Source organism: Equus przewalskii, chromosome 21 (genome assembly GCF_037783145.1).
Source record: "Equus przewalskii isolate Varuska chromosome 21, EquPr2, whole genome shotgun sequence".
NCBI lineage: Eukaryota > Metazoa > Chordata > Mammalia > Perissodactyla > Equidae > Equus > Equus przewalskii.
Genome location: NC_091851.1, coordinates 48,195,319 through 48,213,105, shown reverse-complemented (window position 1 = coordinate 48,213,105; position 17,787 = coordinate 48,195,319). Strand labels below are relative to the sequence as shown.

At 62.2% G+C, this 17,787-nt stretch overlaps 1 protein-coding gene across 3 annotated transcripts; it reads left to right on the top strand.

Annotated features, from left to right (window-relative positions):
• The first annotated feature begins 1,150 nt into the window (after positions 1 to 1,150).
• On the top strand, positions 1,151 to 17,737 carry CABLES2 (Cdk5 and Abl enzyme substrate 2). Of its 3 annotated transcripts, none has more exons than XM_070587754.1 (10): positions 1,151 to 1,612; positions 10,837 to 10,908; positions 11,017 to 11,082; positions 11,617 to 11,694; positions 12,365 to 12,473; positions 13,010 to 13,175; positions 13,632 to 13,735; positions 14,096 to 14,202; positions 14,995 to 15,199; positions 15,412 to 17,737. In XM_070587754.1, the coding sequence occupies exons 1-10, from the start codon at positions 1,170 to 1,172 to the stop codon at positions 15,550 to 15,552; spliced, it is 1,491 nt and encodes a 496-aa protein (XP_070443855.1). In that variant the 5' UTR covers positions 1,151 to 1,169; the 3' UTR covers positions 15,553 to 17,737. The 3 variants fall into 3 exon arrangements, with proteins under 3 accessions (XP_070443855.1, XP_070443854.1, XP_070443856.1); XM_070587753.1 differs by having other exon boundaries at positions 10,990 to 11,082; XM_070587755.1 differs by lacking the exon at positions 11,017 to 11,082.
• Positions 17,738 to 17,787: the final 50 nt, after the last annotated feature.

Sequence of the window (17,787 nt, the reverse complement as noted above, 5' to 3'; positions counted from 1 at the left end):
GGGAGATGGGTAAGGGGCCTGCACGGGGAACGGGCCATGCATGAGGGCCTAACGGACGATCACAATGATGACTGTCTTCATGCCACCTGAGACCAGAAACTCTCACCCATTTCCTTGATGCACGTCGATGCCCACCTCCTCAGCTCAAAGAGGAGCTCTGCCTGCCGGCCAGGGCTGTGTCCACTTCCACCAACCCCAGCCCAGCACCTGGCACAGAAGAAACGCTGGAAAAATGTGCCATGCGTGATACACTCAGGTGCATTTACTGAGCCCTATGGGCTAACCAAACGGCAAGCACCTGGAGCCCCTTAACCTGACAATACCCTGAGGTCAAAACCACTGTCACCACCTTAAGGACAAATAAACCCAGGCAGAAAGTTGGACAGAGCAGGTGAGTGGCACAGAGGTGGCTGCAGGACCCTGCCTCCCAAGACACAGGCGGGCTCCTGGGCGCTCCAGAAGGCAGCACCTGAGCATGACACTGGCTGTGAAGTCACCCGGGTGCAGAAGAGGAAATGAGGCCCACACACCACCAGGCTCAAGGTCACTTTGCTGCTGAGGGAAGTGCAAGACTCTGCCTGGGGCTGAAGGCCCGGACCGCCCCCAACAGCAGACAGGTGCCTGCTCCCCTCAGACCCTCCGTCCCTCCTTCAGTCAATGAGGGAGACCAGGTGGCACCGCTGGCCATGCCGGGGAGCCGTGGGGCTCTCGGGGGGCAGGCACTAGACGGCAGCCGGCCCAGCTTCAGCCCCTGCACCAACCCCCCCACAGACACACCCCCCCGAGAGGGAAGCAGGCTCCACCGAGGCTGAGCACGAACGCCGCAGCCCAGCAAGGGGAACAAGGCGCCGGCACCCCGCGGCTGCGGCTTCCGAGGCAGGGACTCGAACCACGGCGCCGCCATCGCCCGCCCCAGGCCGGGCCTCGCGGGGCGCCCCAGTGGGCGGGAGGGCGGGCGGGCGGCCGGCCAAGGGCTCCCTCGGGACCGCCTCTAGGACCCAGCAGAGCCACCCCCGCGCCCCGCCCGCCCGCGGCGCGGCTCTGGCCAACGGGCGAGCGCGACGGCGATGTATTTGCATGTGTGCGCGCCTCGGCCAATGGGCAGCGGGCGCGGGCGCGTGCGCGCGCGCGGGCGGCGGCGGCGGCGGGACCGGCGGCGCAGTCGGAGGATGGCCGCGGCCGCGGCGGGTGGAGCCCCGGGCCCGGCCCCCGGCGCCGCCGCCAGGGCCCCGCCGCCCGCCGGCCCCGGCCCCGGCCCCGCCGCCAGGGCCCCGCCGCAGGCGCTGCGGAGGCGCGGGGACTCGCGGCGACGCCAGGCCGCGCTCTTCTTCCTCAACAACATCTCCCTGGACGGGCGGCCCCCGAGCCTGGGCCCGGGCGGCGAGAAGCCCCCGCCGCCGCCGCCGCCCGCCGAGGCCCGCGAGCCGCCCGCGCCGCCGCCGCCGCCCGCGGGCCCCGAGCCCACGCCCGCCCGCGGCGCCCCGCCGCCCGCCGTGCTGCCCGCGCCCGCGGGCCGGCCGTCGGCGCCCCAGGGCCTGCTCAGCCCCGCGCCCGCGCCCCCCGCCGGCCTGGGCCTCGGCCTGGGCCTGGGCCTGGACGGGCAGCGCCAGAGGTGAGTGCGGCCGGCCGGGCAGCGCGGGGGCGGGTGACTTGGGAGCCGCAGCGCGGGCCGGGGCGGGCGGCCCGGCCCATCTGCACAGGGCTTGGGCATCGGGGGGCCCTGGGGCCCCACATGACACAGCGCTGCAGCGGCCGGTGAGCGCAGGACTTGGGGATCGGGGGCTGACGCTGGTCGCCTGGGAGCCCCAGACACAGCGCTGGAGTGTCCTGGACCCTGCCAGCCCAGGGAGGGGAGTCGTGCCTGGGTCCCATCAGCCTAAGATGTCGGGGTCAGGGGTTGTCTGGGGCTTTCAACCCCCTGGACGTTGATGTTAGGGTTTCTTCAGGCCCTGTGGGTCCCCAGATATAGGGGTCATGGTCCCCTTAATTCTGCCAGCCCCTGGGTATGGGATCAGGGTCCTCTCAACCTTATCAGTCTCCTGAATGTGGGTTTCAGGGTTCCCTCAGCCCCTGTCAGCCCCCAGACACAGCCCTGTCAGCTCTAGACACACCCCCTCCCCAGCCTGCTTTATTTCAGTCCCCTGGACGCAAGGACTCCCAAACATCTCTTAAATGTCCCCCTGTATTTGCTGAGCTGGATGACGCCTCTGTGTGGGCCAGGGGTCTTCCCTGCACTGTGACATCTAGTCTCAGAGTTTTCTGCACCAGACTGGACCTCCCAGCCCATTACACCGCAGCTGCTGGTCACTGGTCCCCCCATTACCTCCTTGCTGGCCCCCGCTCCCCTCTGAGCTCAGCGTCCATGTCTGTCAGCCTGTCCCGTCCCCGATTGCGGTTTCTCCCCTGCCCTGATTCCACTTCTGGGAATCCCTCAGCCCCTCAGAGCAGTCCCCCACCGCTGAGCTCTGCCCTCCAGGCTGTGCCCCCTGCCCAGATAGCTGCTGGCTGCCAGATGCCCCACTTTCTTCTCCCAGAGACCCTTCCACATCCACCTGCAGAGCGGCAGCTTCCGTATTCTTGAGCGCTGGCTCCCAGGTGACCCTGCCTCCTTGGCCCCTCCCTTCAGACCCTGGGGCTAGCCCCCACCCTCACCCTGAGGAGCAACTGGTTCCTGGGCCCGGGAGCCAGGACTGGCTGCTCCTGGAAGTCCCTTGTCAAAGGCCACTGCTTAGCCCTTTGTCTGCAGGACAGAGCCGCGGGGCGCGTGCACTGAGGCCGGCCCTGGAGGTGTGCGGAAGGGGCTGAGGGCAGAGCCTGTGGCTCCGTGCCCTGCATGGGGGGCCAAGGCTGAAGCCGGCCGCTGATCCCTCGTGTCCAGAGGTGACTCTCCTTACCTGAAGGCCATCACGGCTGCGCAGACGTAGTCACCTCACGCCCCGGCCCTCAGGCGGGTCAAGGTGTCGAAGTTCTTCTGCGGGTCTTTGGTTGCGAGGGTTGAGTCCAGATTACAGCGCTTTGTTGTCCGGGTTTGACTTTATGTTCCGAGTTCTGAGTGGCCCAAGGTTGGCTGTCACTCTCCATAGATGCAGGTGTTTCCAGCCGTAGGGAGGCGGCTGCTTCCCAGGCTGGCCCAGAGGAGGCCTGTGGACCTGACCCCTTCCACAAACAAGCCTGGACAAGGCTCTGGGAACCGTTAGGGGGCTGAGTGGGGCAGAGGATAGTTTGGCCTGAATGTGGCAGCTGGACACCGTGCCCCCGGCACGCCTGGGCAGGTGGAACTGCTTATCCGAGAGGAGAGTAATGTTAAGAAAAAACTATTTTCTTCGTGGAAATCAGCCCATTTTAAAAACAGAGCCCTAAAGCCTGCTTGTCCTTGGCTGGCAGACTCTCCCATGAAGTGGTCGTGTCTCCTGGCGGCAGTCAGCCCCGAGGACGTCCCGGGTCACACTGGGTCTTGTTCAGTCATTCCATGACTCTCCAGGGTGGAGTGGCAAGGCCCCTCTGTGTGCAAGGACTCGTGGGGTCTCGACAGGGCTCAGAGGAAAGGCGGCTCACCTGCAGCCAGGCCCGTGCTTTGTGGGTGTGGCTTTGCTCTCCTCTCGTGGTCCTGGTCCTGCAGTCTGACGCGGAGTCTCCATCTTCTCTCCGGCTGCATGTGTGAGTCCTGGGCAGACCACGTGTTGTTTTAGGCTGTGCCTTCAGCAAACGGTTCAGGCGCCCCTGTTGTGGGCCAGACCCTGTGAACAGGACAGGCCAGCAGCCTGCCCGCCGAGCTGTGCTAGCGGGAGGACTTCCAGAGCGTGGATGCTGCAGGGGAGCCCCTGTAAGCAGGAGTCCAGCATGGCACGGTGCTCAGTGATGCTCCGAGCTGTCTGTTTCTGAAGGGGGAGGGCGCTGGGACAGCGTGGGGTGCGATGTGAGTCAGGGTGCCCTTTGCCCTTCCTGCTGCACCCACCACGGCCCTGTGTCCCTCCACCCTTCCCTGGCCCATGCCAGGCCCTCTTCTGCCCCTCCCTCCTACTTGGCCTGCAAGTCCCCGTTGAGATGTCCTTCCCGCCCTTCAGGGCCACACCTGCCCGTGCAGAAGCTGTCCCTCCTGGAGGCGAGCTCTGCGCTCAGGGCCCTGCCCTTGTGTCTGGGAGTCACTGCCACTCCCTGACAGATGGGGGCCCACAGCAAGCCCCCAGGATGAGGACCGTCCCTTTCCCTCTGTGCTCCCCAGGCCTGGAGACAGGGCTGCAGAGTCGCTGCTGAGTGCCTGCGGCGAGGCTGGCCTGGCAGAGGGGCTGCCGGCTGCGGGCTTTGGGCTCTGAGGGCTGTTTGATTTTAGGAGTTGAAGTTCTGAGGCTCTCTCCCCAGTGTCGGCTTCCTGGGTGGGGTCTTTGAGCCGTGCTCTGGGAACAGGCCTGGTTGGAATCCTAGCTCCACCACTCAGGAGCACGGTGACTTTGAGCAGGTGCCCGGGCCTCTCTAAGCCTCAGTTTGCTCCCCTGTGAGACAGGTTTGCGTTCAGCACTCCCTGCCCGAGGGGCTGTTGTGAGGTCAGATGAATGTCGAGGGCTCAGCATGGTGTAGCGCTGGCCAGGGCCAGGCGAGCGGGGACTCTTGTTCCAGCCAGGTTGGCAGGGCTCCTTGTGGCTCAGCCCACGGCGGGGAATGGTGGTTCATACTCGGGGCTCAGTCTGATGTGGCTTTTTCTGCTAAGCCAGCGAGCGAATCATCAGAATCTTTATTTTCCTCGTGGAAGTTCTAACCCAGTTCTCTTTTCATTTCAACACTGTGCTCACTTAACACTCACGAGCAGGCCGGCCTCGGCTTCTCTAGCTGGGCCGGGAGCAGCACCCTCACTGCCACCTGGTGCTCCTCTCCTCACTCCTCCGAGGCCCAGGGCTGCTGTATCAAAGCACCACCACCTGGGCAGCGGCACAGCAGCGGGCTTCCTCGCCGTCTCAGAGGGGACAAGCCTGAGGTCAGGGTGTGGGCAGGGCCGTGCTCTCGGGGGCCAGGAGAGGATCCGTCCCGCCTCTCCCAGCTTCTGGTGGCCCCAGGCCCCCTGAGCTTGTGGCCACATCATCACTCCAGTCTCTGCCTCCGTCTTCCTGTGACTGCTCCTCCGTGTGTCTCTGTCTTCACCCAGGGTTTTCATCTCCTATAAGGACCCTTATAGGAGCACTGGGTTAGGGCCCACCCTAAAGGCCTCACCTTCTTGATCACATCTGCAAAAACCCTATTTCCAAGTACGGTCGTAGTCACAGGTGTCGGGTTAGGACTTCAAAATATCTTTTTGGGGCACACAGTTCACCCCACAGCAGCCCTCGTTAGTGTTCACGGTACCGATGAGGAGGAAGGTGAGCTGGGAGCAGAAACCCTCACGATTCTGGAGCGTTCGCTCAGGATGGTTCTGAGAAAGGGGCTGGGATTTTAGTTGCCATCTTGGCAGGAAGCTGCCAAGCATCTGTCCAAATTAAACCAATTTCAGTGTAGCATCTGGCAATTTGTTTACATCTCTGATTTTGGGGTTTCTTGTTCTCTGGCTGGAAAACAGCTGGAGGTGGTCGCCGAGGTTGGAGCCTGGAGGCACGTGGCCCTGTGGCAGCCCAGAGGCCTTGCCAAGACCGAGGCCTGGCCCCAGGGCCGCCATGTCGGGTCCCATCACTTGGGGAAGCTGTGGGTCTCGCTGAGGGGTTGGCTGGAATTTGGGAGTTTTGCTTGGCCTGGCAGGGACTTGGTGAGATAGGGTACCCAGGGCTGGCCACTCTGTCGGGCAGGTATGCACTGAGGGCCTTCGGGGTGCCAAGTGCTGCATTCAGGCGTGGGTGGAGCCGTGGACTGGCCCTCGCTGTCCTGGGGCCAAAGTGTCAAAGTGGCTGGTGCTGGCACCTGTTGGCCGCTGGACTTAGAAGAGTGGCCTCTTCAGGGGGCCTGGCCTGTTCTCAGACAGACCGTCTGGTCCCACGGACAGCAGCCCCTTCACATGGCCCCTGCTGAGTGGTCTTCAGACCTCAGACAGGAGCCCTTTCCTGGCTGGACGTTTCTTAGTTACAAAGTAAAGGAAGTTTATCAGATGCTAGAAACCCTGTGTGATAAATAGAATTTCTCTTCCTGCCTAGCAGGTGTCTGGGGGCAGGTGTTGGCCACCTCTTGGTAAAGAGGCAATTCTGAAAGTGAGCCGGAGGGGCGAGCAGGCCCCTGCTAAATGCGGCAGTCGCCTCTGCCCTCTGGGCAGCCCCCCATGCCCCGGACCCCTTCTTCTCAAAAGAGTCAAATGCAGGCAACCTGGGGCCAGTTGCTGCCACTTGTGGGGGCACGACGCACGAGTGGATGCCATCCTGTGTGACTTGAAGGCGGCCAAGCAGGGAGGGCTTCCTGGGCTCGGGGGTGTCTCATGTTTGCCCGAACATCAGCGTCCCGGGCAGGGCATCAGCCGAGGGAGCAGAGAGCCCAGACTCATTCTTGGCAGTTTGTTTGCCTTTAGCAGTTTTTGGATGGAGGTGTGAAATGCATGTGTGAAGCACAGTGGCTGCATTTACTCAGGAACACACGCCAGGGACCCACCACAGCTCGGGGACAGCGCATCCGCACCCCGAGAGGGGCTCCTCAGCCAGTTCCCCCGACACAAGGTTCCGACTTCTCTCCGTGGTCCCGAGCAGCTCGGGATGGGAGCCCAGAGCAGGTCCATGCCTGGTGGTGCTGTCCTGCTGGGCCGTGTGCGAGGCTGTGGGGGCCTCACCTTGGGGCTGCCGGCCTCCACGTGCCTCGCGAGGAAGCCGCTGCCAGGGCACAAGTGGCCGCAGTTTCTCTTGAACGGGGTGCTGGGCGCTGGTCCGTGTCCTGGGAAGGGCAGGCCCTGCCCGATGGTTGGGGCCCTAGGCCTCGTGCTCGATGGCTGGCTTTTCTGTTTGCTTTGCTTTCTGGGAAATGTGCAGACTGGCCGCTGGGGGCATGCCTGAGGCTCGGTCACCTCAGCACCCAGGGAGTGCCGCAGACTGCCCCTCTCCTGTCCGTCAGCTCTCATTCCCAGAGTGCCCACAGCCGCCAGCCCACAACTCTGCCCGAGCTGGGGAGCAGCCAGCACACTCGTCTCTGGCACGTGCCCTGTGGAGGCCAGACTTCCACGGAGCAGAGGAGCACTGAGGAAAGCGCGCGGAAGGGGCCTGGATGCCAGCTCACCTGACGGGTGGGGCGGGGGTGGCACCAGGGCAGGCGGCAGAACCTGGGCAAAGGCAGGGCTGCAACAGGTTAGCACGCAGGCCGTTGGCCGGGGTCAGGTCTCAGCTCCACCTCGTCCCAGCTGTGTGATCTCAGGCAAGTTGCTCGCCAGATCTGTGCCTCAGTTTCCCCACCTATGAACTGAGGGTGGTAATACTGCCCATCTTGTTGAGTTGTTGTGAGGGTTGAGTTCAATGTAAAATGCCTCCGACAAAGGAAAGAGAAGAAAACCACGGAGACCCGGCTCTGTGAAACCCGACAGGAACAGATTTTAAAGTATGAGATGGACGGCACGGTTCCCGCAGGAACCCGGCACTAGCGGGAGGAACGAGCTGGACTCCGCTGGGTGCTGCTCCGAGGCCAGGCTGGTTGGTAGCATGTTGCTGTTGCCCCAGGGCCAGGAGCCTCGTGGAAACTGCTGCTGGCCTGAGCCCTGTGAATGAGCTCACAGCTTGCGGGAGCCACAGCCTCACCAGGGAAATTACCTGAGGAAATGAGCTGGAGAGAGCCACATGGGGCTGCTCCGTGGGGCCTCTGAGCCAGCTCTCTGCAACAGAACAGACAGCTTTCCACGGACGGTCCTGTCTCAACCTGGGCTGGCTGCTTTCCCGGCATGGATCCTGCTGTGCATCCTCACTGGACAGGCAGGGCCAGCCTCATCCCCCACCACAGGGTCAGCACTCACCTGGCCCCCCCTCCAGGCCTCTGAGAATGCTGGGTGTCTGCCCACTCGCCCCTCCTCCTGCCCCTTGAGCAGGCAGCACGCCTGCCTACAGAGGCCCTGGTGCCCTCCTCCCCGCAGCCCTTCCCGCCCTGTTGTCCCAGCCTGGCCCCTTAGCTGATTCGTCCTGCACATTCACCCCCGGGTGCTCCCCTCTGGCCCGTCACAAGCAGGGGGCAGGTGGGCATGCCTCTCTGGAGATGGCCGCTGTGGGGCACCCAGGATTTTACTAGACTTCAGTGTTCAATTCCAGTTTCTTTTCAACAAGCTCCTGTTGCCTTTGTCTTGTAAAAGACTTAAATAGCATGTGGACTCTGGGGCCGGCCCCGTGGCCGAGTGGTTAAGTTCGCACACTCCGCTTTGGCGGCCCAGGGTTCGGATCCTGGGTGTGGACATGGCATCGCTCATTAGGCCATGTTGAGGTGGCGTCCCACGTGCCACAACTAGAAGGACCCACAACTAAAATATACAACTATATACTGGGGGGATTTGGGGAGAAAAAAGCAGGAAAGAAAAAAGAGAAGAAGATTGGCAACAGTTGTTAGCTCAGGTGCCAATCTTTAAAAAAAATAAGAAAAAAGGGAATATGGACTCTGGCATCAAGGTGACAGCCTTGGGACCCCCCCAGGACTTCCCTGGCTATGTCACCTCAAGCAGGTGCCGAGCCTCTCTGTGCTGCCATTTTTAGTTGTGTGTTGGCGTGAGGTGGTAGCTGCAACACCTTCGCTGGCACAGTTGTCCCCCCATGTGACAGTGACTTTGTCCCTCGCCCCAGCTCCTGGAGGATGCACTGATCTTAGTGACCTGGACTCCAGGCTGGCCCCACCCAGGGAGGTGCCAGGCCTCATCCGTAACCAGGGCTCCTGCTGGGAGGGGATCCCTTGAGATGCCACGAGGAAAATGTTGTGCCCAGGCAGGCAGCAGCTCCCAAAAGTGGCCTTCTGGGGACGAGCCCTCCTCTCCGCCCCTCCCCAGGAGCCAGACTCGGCTCTCTCTCTCTTAATGAAACGGCTGCTGTTGACATGCGAGGCACTTGGTGCATGCCCAGCCCATCTGAGCGCAGGACCTGCCCTCTGGAGCCTCCCTGTTGGGCAGGTGTAGGGACGGCAGCCCCGCCGCCGTGGCTTTGTCATGAGGTTCTTATTGGTGAAATGTAAACATCAACCCTCGTGACGACTAGGAGGTCGACCAGTGACCACAGTGGTGGCCCTGGTGCCAATAACCTGGGTCCGTGAGCCTGACCTGGGGGTGGGGGTGCAGCCCACGCAGGGTCTCTGAGCCCTCAGGCTTGGGAAGGCCCCAACTCGGGATGGGAAGCTGCCTTCCCGAGCTCCCCAGTACATGCTGGGTACTGCTGAGGCCCCCACTCAGGGTGGGTTTCACCCAGACCCAAACAGGTCGTCTTCTCTGTAAACACCTCCGTGTGTGTCTCTAGAACAACCACAGTGCCATCGTCACACTCAGAAGACTATTGTCATCAAGCACTGATCATTGGTCACCTGTGGTCACTGAGAACCCACTCCTATCTGGCAGGTTGAGCTCCACTGCTCCCTGACCGCCCAGAAAGTCTGAGGGCCTCTGGGCTCCAGCCGCAGGCCTGACCCGAGGCCACGTGTGTGCCTCCTGAGGAGTCTGACTCCATCTCCCCAGCCCCGTGGGGCCTGCTGCTTGGGCCCAGCGGGCTCACGGCCCTCCTACCGCCAGCTTCTGTAGGGAGATCGCCGTTTATTCACACCCTCCTCGGCGCTGATGCCGGACCAGTCAGGCCTAGTAGACGTGCTTGGCACTAAGCAGCGGGTCCAGAAAGCTTCTTCTCCCTGTCACTGGACAGGGCTTTGCTCCAAGGAGAATCTGGCCGCCAGACCTGGGACTGTCCAGAGGAGGGGCTTCGGTGTAAGGGGTCTGGCAAATCCCTCAGCTGGATGCTCACAGGGGTGCTGAGTGCCAAGCGAGCGCTCCAATGTGCTGTCTTCCCTGCTGGGTGACAGGCACTGCCCTGACACGCGGTCAGAGGGTAGCGGATGGGCACCAGGGCTGCGGCTGCCCCAGAGAGAGTGAGCTGAGCTTGAAGTTGAGGAGGAGGTACCACCAGAAAAGCCGGGAAAAGAGTGTTCCAGACAGGGAGCAGCCCTGCAAGGGCCCTGTGGCGGGAGGCAGGAGCTCGTGTGCAGGCAGGCAGCACAGCAGCCAGGCACAAGTGAGAGGCCTGAGTCGCGCTCTGAGTGCTCCCGCGTGTCCCCAGGACGCCCCCTCTGCCTGCTCCTGCTGGGGGAGGGGCAGGGTGCCATCGGGGTGCACGGGGCCCATGTGGGCATGCGGACCGGTCTGTCAGCACTGGCAATAGCACCAGGCAGGGTACCTCCCACGGCCGCAGCGCCGTGAGGTCATGGGTAGGGTTGGCAGGACTCGTGCCTGTCCGAGGAGCTGCCCTGCAGAGCCACAAAGGGACCCCAGTCCAGTCCACCACACCCCCTTCCAGGGGCTTCCGCCAGGTCCCTCAAACCTGCAGAGGACCTCTTTCTGCCTGCAGCCCGCCACAGGTGAGCCGGGCCACCCCACCGATCCTGGGCCTGAGAGGGCTCTTAGCACCACCGGGCTGAGCTCCCCCAGGCAGCAGGCAGACCAGGGTGTGGCCGGCCACCCCTCCCAGCACGGTGCCCCTCATTTTCTTCTGGCAAGCTCTGGTCCTTGGGTGGCCCTGCCAAAGCTCAGCCCAGGGCCCGGCCCGTGGCCTAGGGGGAGAAGAGAGGAGAGGAGCACAGTGCCCAAGCAGCAGGAGTGACCGAGCGCAGCCCTGGGTCCATGAGGGGCCCTTCCCCACAGCAGCGCTGCTCCAGCCCTGGGCAGCGCCCTCAAAGGTAGCCTCCCCCGGCTGTGTTCTGAGCCCCGCGCTGTCTCCTTCACAGAAGGAGAGTTGCCTCCCAGCGCTGCTCCCTTGAGTTTCTGGAAGATGCAGTGGGATGTGCCTCCGTCCAAAGGTACGGGTCCCTGGCCACCACTCGCCTGGGGGGCAGAGAGGGTCCTGGGGAGGGAGGAGTGACCTGTTTGTCACCTTGCAGAACCAAACACATATCTGGGTCCCCCAGACACAAAGGCCTGAAGAAGACTCACTTCATCAAGAACATGAGGCAGTATGACACCAGGAATAGCAGGTATCAGTGGGCGGCGGCCGCAGGCGCGGGACCGCCCCGACGGGAGGACGGCTGTCCTTCCTGCTGCTCCCACGCAAGGCACCTCCCAGGTCTCTTTGTCTCACAGTGTGTAACTGGGTACTTTCTGATGCCATTAGACTCCCACCCCTCCAGGATGGCAGAGGATGCGCCCTCTGAATGAGACAGTCCTCTGGGCACGTGCCTCTGCCTCCGGTGCCCTCCAAAGCCTGGCCTCTCCTGGGTGAACTATGACCCCCAGCTCTGGCCTCCACCCTGCCTGCATGGAGCAGGCCAGACCCTTCCCGTGCACCCATCACGTGGAGGGGACAGGCTCGCCAACAGGACTCCCTTATTAAGCACCTGGAGGGAACCAATGAGAGCTGGGGTGGCCAGGCTGACTGACTGTGGCACGGGGCCCCTTGCCCTGAGAGTCCCCTGGACACCTGGGGCAGTTCCCTTCACCTGGGTCCAGGCAGGAAGGGGTCTTCCCTGGAAACACTGTCACCCTGTTTTGACCCCCTGCCCTCCTCGCAGGATTGTCCTGATCTGTGCCAAGCGGTCCCTGTGTGCAGCCTTCTCGGTCCTGCCCTATGGAGAAGGCCTGCGGGTCAGGTGAGTGACCTGGTCCACGCCCGGTGCAGGGAGGTGTGGGCTGGCCTTCCCCGGCTTGGCAGCCTCACAGCGGTCAGCAGCTTCCACTGAAGCTTCTCACGAGCTCTGAAGGCCCTTCCGGTCCTGGTTCTCCAGAGGGAGTGTGTCCACACCGTCATTTTGTTTGAGCTGCCTAAATGTAGGTGCCTGGGACATTTGTCCTCGTGGGAACACTGCTCTGCGTCCTTGTGACCAGTCCAGGCAGCTGTGTCCCGTGTGTCCCTCTGGGAAGAAGGAGGGCAGGGTCGGTGCCGTGTGACCTGACATCAGATGGTGTAGGGAAAGCCGGCCAAGGGTTGACCGTCAGGCAGAGGGCACACGGCCAGAAGGCAGGCTTGAGGCAGAGCCTGGGTCCATGCTGTGGGGCCACATCGCTGCCGGCCACCAGGGCGTTTCAACGGGAAGTGTCTGGGACTAGGAAGGAGCGAGACCAGACGGTCCTTAGCACAGGAGTCGTCACCGCGTCCTCTGTGATGCTGGCGCTGCTGTCCTCCCAGCCACAGCACATGTCCTCAGCCTCGGGCCATGGCAGGTGCCGAGGGGGCGAGCTGCCAGCCCGGAGGCTCTGCTCCCCTCCTGCAGGAGGGGCAGGCCGAGGGCCCAGCAGCTTTCTCCCATCCGTGTGCTGCAGTGACCTGAGGGTGGACAGCCAGAAGCAGAGGCATCCGTCTGGCGGCGTTTCCGTTCCTTCTGAGATGGTCTTTGAGCTGGAAGGTGTTGAGCTGGGAGCAGATGGAAAGGCAAGAGTCGGTGCCACACACGGTCGGGGCTGGGGGCACAGAACTCGCATTGATGAAGGAAATAGACATGAAGTCGTGTTTCACTTTCATCTTATAAAGTGCAAGGTGCAAGGCCACACAGCCCTGTGAGAATGGGCCCGAGGGTCTCGCTCAGCCCCGGGAAACAAGGAACGACCTGAGTTGTGGGGGTGTCCTGGGTCCCTTCTGCACTGGTGGTCAGAGGCCAGGGGGCTTCAGAGGCAGGAAGAAAGGTCCTGTCCTGCATATCCCAAGTAAGGGATGGCGAGGACGGAGTTCCAAAATGTTCCTGTTACTGAGAACACTAACTTCAAGTGAGTGAGCAGCACCCAGCTAGGGCTCCCCTGGAGCATTATCCCTCAGCAGCTTGAGCTGTGCGGTTCCTTCGTCCCTTTGTGTCCACGTAAGGGGAGCATTTGTGTGCAATGCTCCAGCAGCAGGAAGGGGTAAAGCAGAGGGACAGGGCTGTGGGGCCTGGAAACAAGCAGGCCTGAGCCCTGACGCGCTTGTCTTTCCAGGTTGTGTCTTATGCCAAGTTCCTGTACCCCACCAATGCCCTGGTCACACACAAGACTGATGGCCATGGCCTGCTGCCCCAGTCCCGGCCCAGCGTCCCCCGGGCTCTGCCTGGGTCAAGATACAAACCTGCCCCTGCCAAGGCAGCAGCAGCCGGCCCGGAACTAGGTAACCCCACGTGCCCTAAGCAGGTGCAGAGCAGGCGGCCACCCCGGCTGGGCCAGGGACACTATGTGGCAGGCAGACCAATGAGTCACGTTCAAGCCCGCAGGCCTCAGTCCAGGGGGCCGGGCGTGGGGGGTGGGGCAGGGCGCGGCCTCGAGGGAGACGAGGGACTCGTGATGAAGCAGGCACCAGCGCTCCGCCTGAGCGGGTGGTGGAGAGAACTCATGTCCACAGATGGCTCCAGGGGCAGAGGGCCTCCTTGTCAGGACATCCTTCCTCCCACCCAGCCTTCGGGGACAGGACCCATGACCAGAGCCCCTCCTGGACCCCAGGAGTGTCACCCACCTTGTTTCATGATGATGCGCCCGGTGCCAGGCGCCTTCTGACCGAGGCTCAGGTTGGCAGGGGCCGGCTGACCAGAGCCGGGGCTCACGGCGTCTGCGCTGCCTCTGCCTGCAGGGGCCGACGTGGGGGATGCTCTGGAGTACAACCCCAACCTCCTGGACGACCCGCAGTGGCCCTGCGGCAAGCACAAGCGGGTCCTCATCTTCGCGTCGTACATGGTATGGAGTGGCCACGCGGGCGACACGCCCACATGGTCCTGCCTCTCGGGGCTTGGGTGGGGCTGTGGGCAAGCCCGGGGCAGGGCTGCCACCCCCACCCCCGGGACACCAGCAGCCCCTCAGGGGAGGTGGGGGACATGCGGCAGGCCAGGGAGCAGCACCAGCCACACTGCCAGGGGTCAGCGCTGGCCCTCGGCCCACGGGCTTGGCAGCCTGGGTCTCCCGACCCACGTCCCCGGCTCTGGTGCCCTTATCCTGAGGTGTGCCGTTTGCACAGAACCAGCGTCTCTGAAGCCACTAGGCACTCACATCTGCAGACCCAGTGTGAAATGTCCCACCTGCCGCCCTTCTCTGTTGCAGACCACGGTGATAGAGTACGTGAAGCCCTCTGACCTCAAGAAGGACATGAATGAGACCTTCCGGGAGAAGTTCCCGCACATCAAGCTGACGCTGAGCAAAATTAGGAGGTGAGGAGGGCCCGGGCGATGTCTCTGGGCTGCCACGGGGTCTTCCTAAGCCCACTGCTGACGTGTGTCATCTTGTGAGGCCCTGTCGGTCTCTCCTCTCCTGTTTCTGGTAGATTCCTAAGCTTGACAAGTCCAGGTGCGCCCCCCCGAGCCCACCCACTTCCTGCCATGTGACCACTACCAGCAGCCAGCTCCCCCACCATGGGTCAGGCCTGCACTTGTCATGCCCGCTGAGCCTCATCACTATGCTGAGGCAGCCCGTGAGGCGGGCACTGCAGGCATCCCCTTCAATAGGTGAGGAAGTCGAGGGCCGAGGTGGCTTGCCCAGGGTCCTGGGGCAGGTAAGTGGTGGAGCTGCCCTGAGCCCAGGCAGCTGGTCCCAGCTGGGGCTCCCCATCACTGCTCTTTGCTGGGGTCCTGTCTATCCCCTGCCACTAACCATCCCCCAGCAGCAATGGGGGCTTATCTGACAGTCCAAACACCACCTCAGCATGCTCCTGCCTCAGGGCCTTTGGACTGGATGTTTCCTCCCAAACCTGGGTGCCACAGGAGAGTAGGCACTCTGTGGGCCACCTGGTACAGTTGAGGGGTGCTACAGAGCCCCCACCAAGGGGCTAGTGGACGCCAAGACCAGCCTGCTGCTGGCCCACCATGCTGTGGGCCCTAGTGCTGGGCTGCGCCAGCCTGGAGGAAATGGTGCTTTTCTAATGGCCCAAAGGCACACCTCTAGGGCAGGGAGAGGGTGGCTGCTTCCCCAGCCCACGAGCATTTGGCTTCCGTGTAAACCCGCAGTTTGAAACGGGAGATGCGGAACCTCTCCGAGGAGTGCAGCCTGGAGCCTGTGACGGTGTCCATGGCCTATGTGTACTTTGAGAAGCTCGTCCTGCAGGGCAAGCTCAACAAGCAGAACCGCAAGCTGTGCGCGGGGGCGTGCGTGCTGCTCGCCGCCAAGATCAGCAGCGACCTCCGCAAGAACGAAGTGAAGCAGCTCATCGACGTGAGTCCGTGGTTCCGCCCGGCCTCCCTGCCTGACCACAGTGCCCCGTTGGCTCCGGGAACCCCTGGCCCTAGGCTGGGCACCCCCGAGGGGAGGGTGGTCATCCAACTGCCAGCTAAGCTGGAGCGGGGCCTGCTGCCCACGCCCTAGCTGCTCACCTAGGTGGGAGTGGAGGAGGGCTGTGCTTAACTTCTCTCTCTTCCTCAACACAGAAGTTAGAAGAAAGGTTTCGCTTCAACAGACGGGATCTCATTGGCTTCGAGTTCACGGTGCTTGTGGCCTTGGAGCTCGCTCTCTATCTCCCAGAAAACCAGGTGTTACCTCACTACAGACGCCTCACGCAGCAGTTCTAGCCGCAGCGGTCGCCGCTCAGGGGACGCGCTCCAAGCCACGGCGGCCCCGTGTGCGTTTGTGGGCCGGGGGGTATCCCAGCCCCTGAATGCGTGTCCCGGCCCCCTTGCTGCACCCGCCTAGTGAGGCTGCTGTGCAGCCCTCACACCCTCGCTCCCCTGGAGGGATCCTGCTTTCATTCCAGAAGGCACCATGCCGCCACGGTATTCTGAGAACCTTCCTGCATTTCATGAAGCAGCTGTGGGGTTTTGTTCCTGTTTCTTCCTTCTCACGTGCCTGAGCCTGCTGTGGCCAGAGGACCTGTGACTTGAAAGCGTGGGGGTGAGCCCTGACTGGCCTCTCTCCTGGCATCACCTGGTTTGTGCAGCCTTGCAGCCACTGCACTGGCGCCACAGCAGGGACGGCTTCCAGAGCTCAGTGAACACACCGAGGCCACGGAAGTGGACGCACTGAAGGTTCACCTGGGCTGTTTCGGATTTTGGATGTGCAAACGCAGCGCTGTGGGGCACACCCCACCCCCATGGCCTGGCTCCCTCCCAGCCCAGCAGAGCCCCTCCGGGTTTTCCACTCGACCCCACGTCCACAAGCAGAGCTCTGGCCTCAGGTTAAGCCAGCAAGGGCAGACTCATGGTTGGTTTGATGTCCATTTTCACTCTCGGACCTCTGTTCTTCCAAGCATCGCGTCACTGTGAAGTCCTGGTGCACGAGTGTCGCACCCCACCGGCCTCGGCCCAGACACAAGCCCACCCCCGGGGGCCCATGCTTGCCCGCTCACCAGGAAAAGTCTGCTTGCCTGTGACACTAGACCTTCAGGATGACCACTGGCTCTTGGCTCTTGATCTTCCTGAGCAAGTGTGATGGGGGAAAACAGTGTATTCATTGTTGTTTAGGATTTGGTCCTGTGAGTTGTTTTTATTTTGAAGGAACAAAAATTGGCTGAACGGGGTCTGCTGAAGTTGTGACTTGAAACCACACGTGATCCTCAAGCGGGGAGACCACTCCACAGCCCCGCCCCTCAAAGGGTCAGCGTTGATGCCTTTTTCTTCCTGGCAGGAGGTAGCAGCTGTCCTGCCCTGCAGCCAGTCCCACTGAGCAGACCCCAAGGAGCAGTCATGGTCTTTTTGTGCAGCTCTGTGCCCGGTGTCAGCAGGCCCCTTCTCACCTCTCCCAGGTCTGTGTCCAGTTCTCCACTTGCGGCCCCAGCAGCAGCACTGGAGAACAGAGGACTGTTTTTTCCTTCATGGGTCAGCTGGTCTCAAAAGTGACCATGTTGGCTGGCCATTACGCTGCTTCCCTACTGCTGTCCTTTAACCCATCACTGGAGGGGCTGGGGACAGCCCCAGCCCGTAGTCTGTCCGTGTGGACTGGTGCTTTGCAGGAAGGCCAGTTTTGCCCGTCACAGCCGTCGACCACCAGCACTCAGCCTGGGCCCCCTGGAGGTGTGCCACCTGCAGGCCTGCTCCCCGCACCCGCGTGCTGCTCCTTCTCCCTTGTCCACTTGCTCAGGCTGCGGGAGACTGCAGGATGGAGGTCGAAGCCCAAGTCCACATTCCTACCTTATTTATTGCAGTGCCTCCCCGTCCTCTCCAAGATGGCCCTGACCCCACCTGCCCGCCGCCCCCCCGCCGTGGGAGGGGGCTGGAAGCTGCTAGCCCCGGGCAGCTTTCCTCTGGGAAGCACCCTGTCCTGCTAGCCCAGCATCTCAAGGATACCCCCATCACAAGCCCTGTAAGGCACTGACTTCCAAAGTCTATGTTCTGGTTTACAACTTAGCCTCGAAGGGCACACCTCCGTGGGAATTTCTATATACGGACGTTAGAAGAACGGCTGATACGGTAATTTAAGTTTGCATATTTATGTGGTAAGATTTAGTTGTTTACCAAACTCATCTGTACCCTCCCCTCAGTGTGTCCTTTTTAACGCCAAGAGCTGCCACTGTGTGGTACTCAAGTCACTGCAGCAAAGCTAGTATTTAAGGCAAACTTCAGCCTGACCCGGCATCCTCTACAAGCCCAGAGCTCTGAGGTGTGTTCAAGGGTCTGGTGCCACTCCCTCAGCACCCAGTAGCTCTGGATGTAAACGTGTGTTAAGCGACTATCTGACCTTACCGTCCAGTCACGTGTCACCAATGTGTTTGCAAATGGTAACGGATTTGTGCTTTGAAGTAAAATGTGGTTTTGCAACATACTTCGTAAGTTGTTTCCTTTCAACTGACCAGCCCCTCATCAACCACACAC

Bases quoted from the DNA above. Each gene is read 5' to 3' on its own strand.
- CABLES2 (XM_070587753.1), top strand. From the start codon at position 1,170: ATGGCCGCGGCCGCGGCGGGTGGAGCCCCGGGCCCGGCCCCCGGCGCC. The intron at 13,176-13,631 runs GTAACCCCACGT...CTCTGCCTGCAG, and splicing joins AGCAGCCGGCCCGGAACTAG to GGGCCGACGTGGGGGATGCT. The intron at 15,200-15,411 runs GTGAGTCCGTGG...TCCTCAACACAG, and splicing joins AAGTGAAGCAGCTCATCGAC to AAGTTAGAAGAAAGGTTTCG.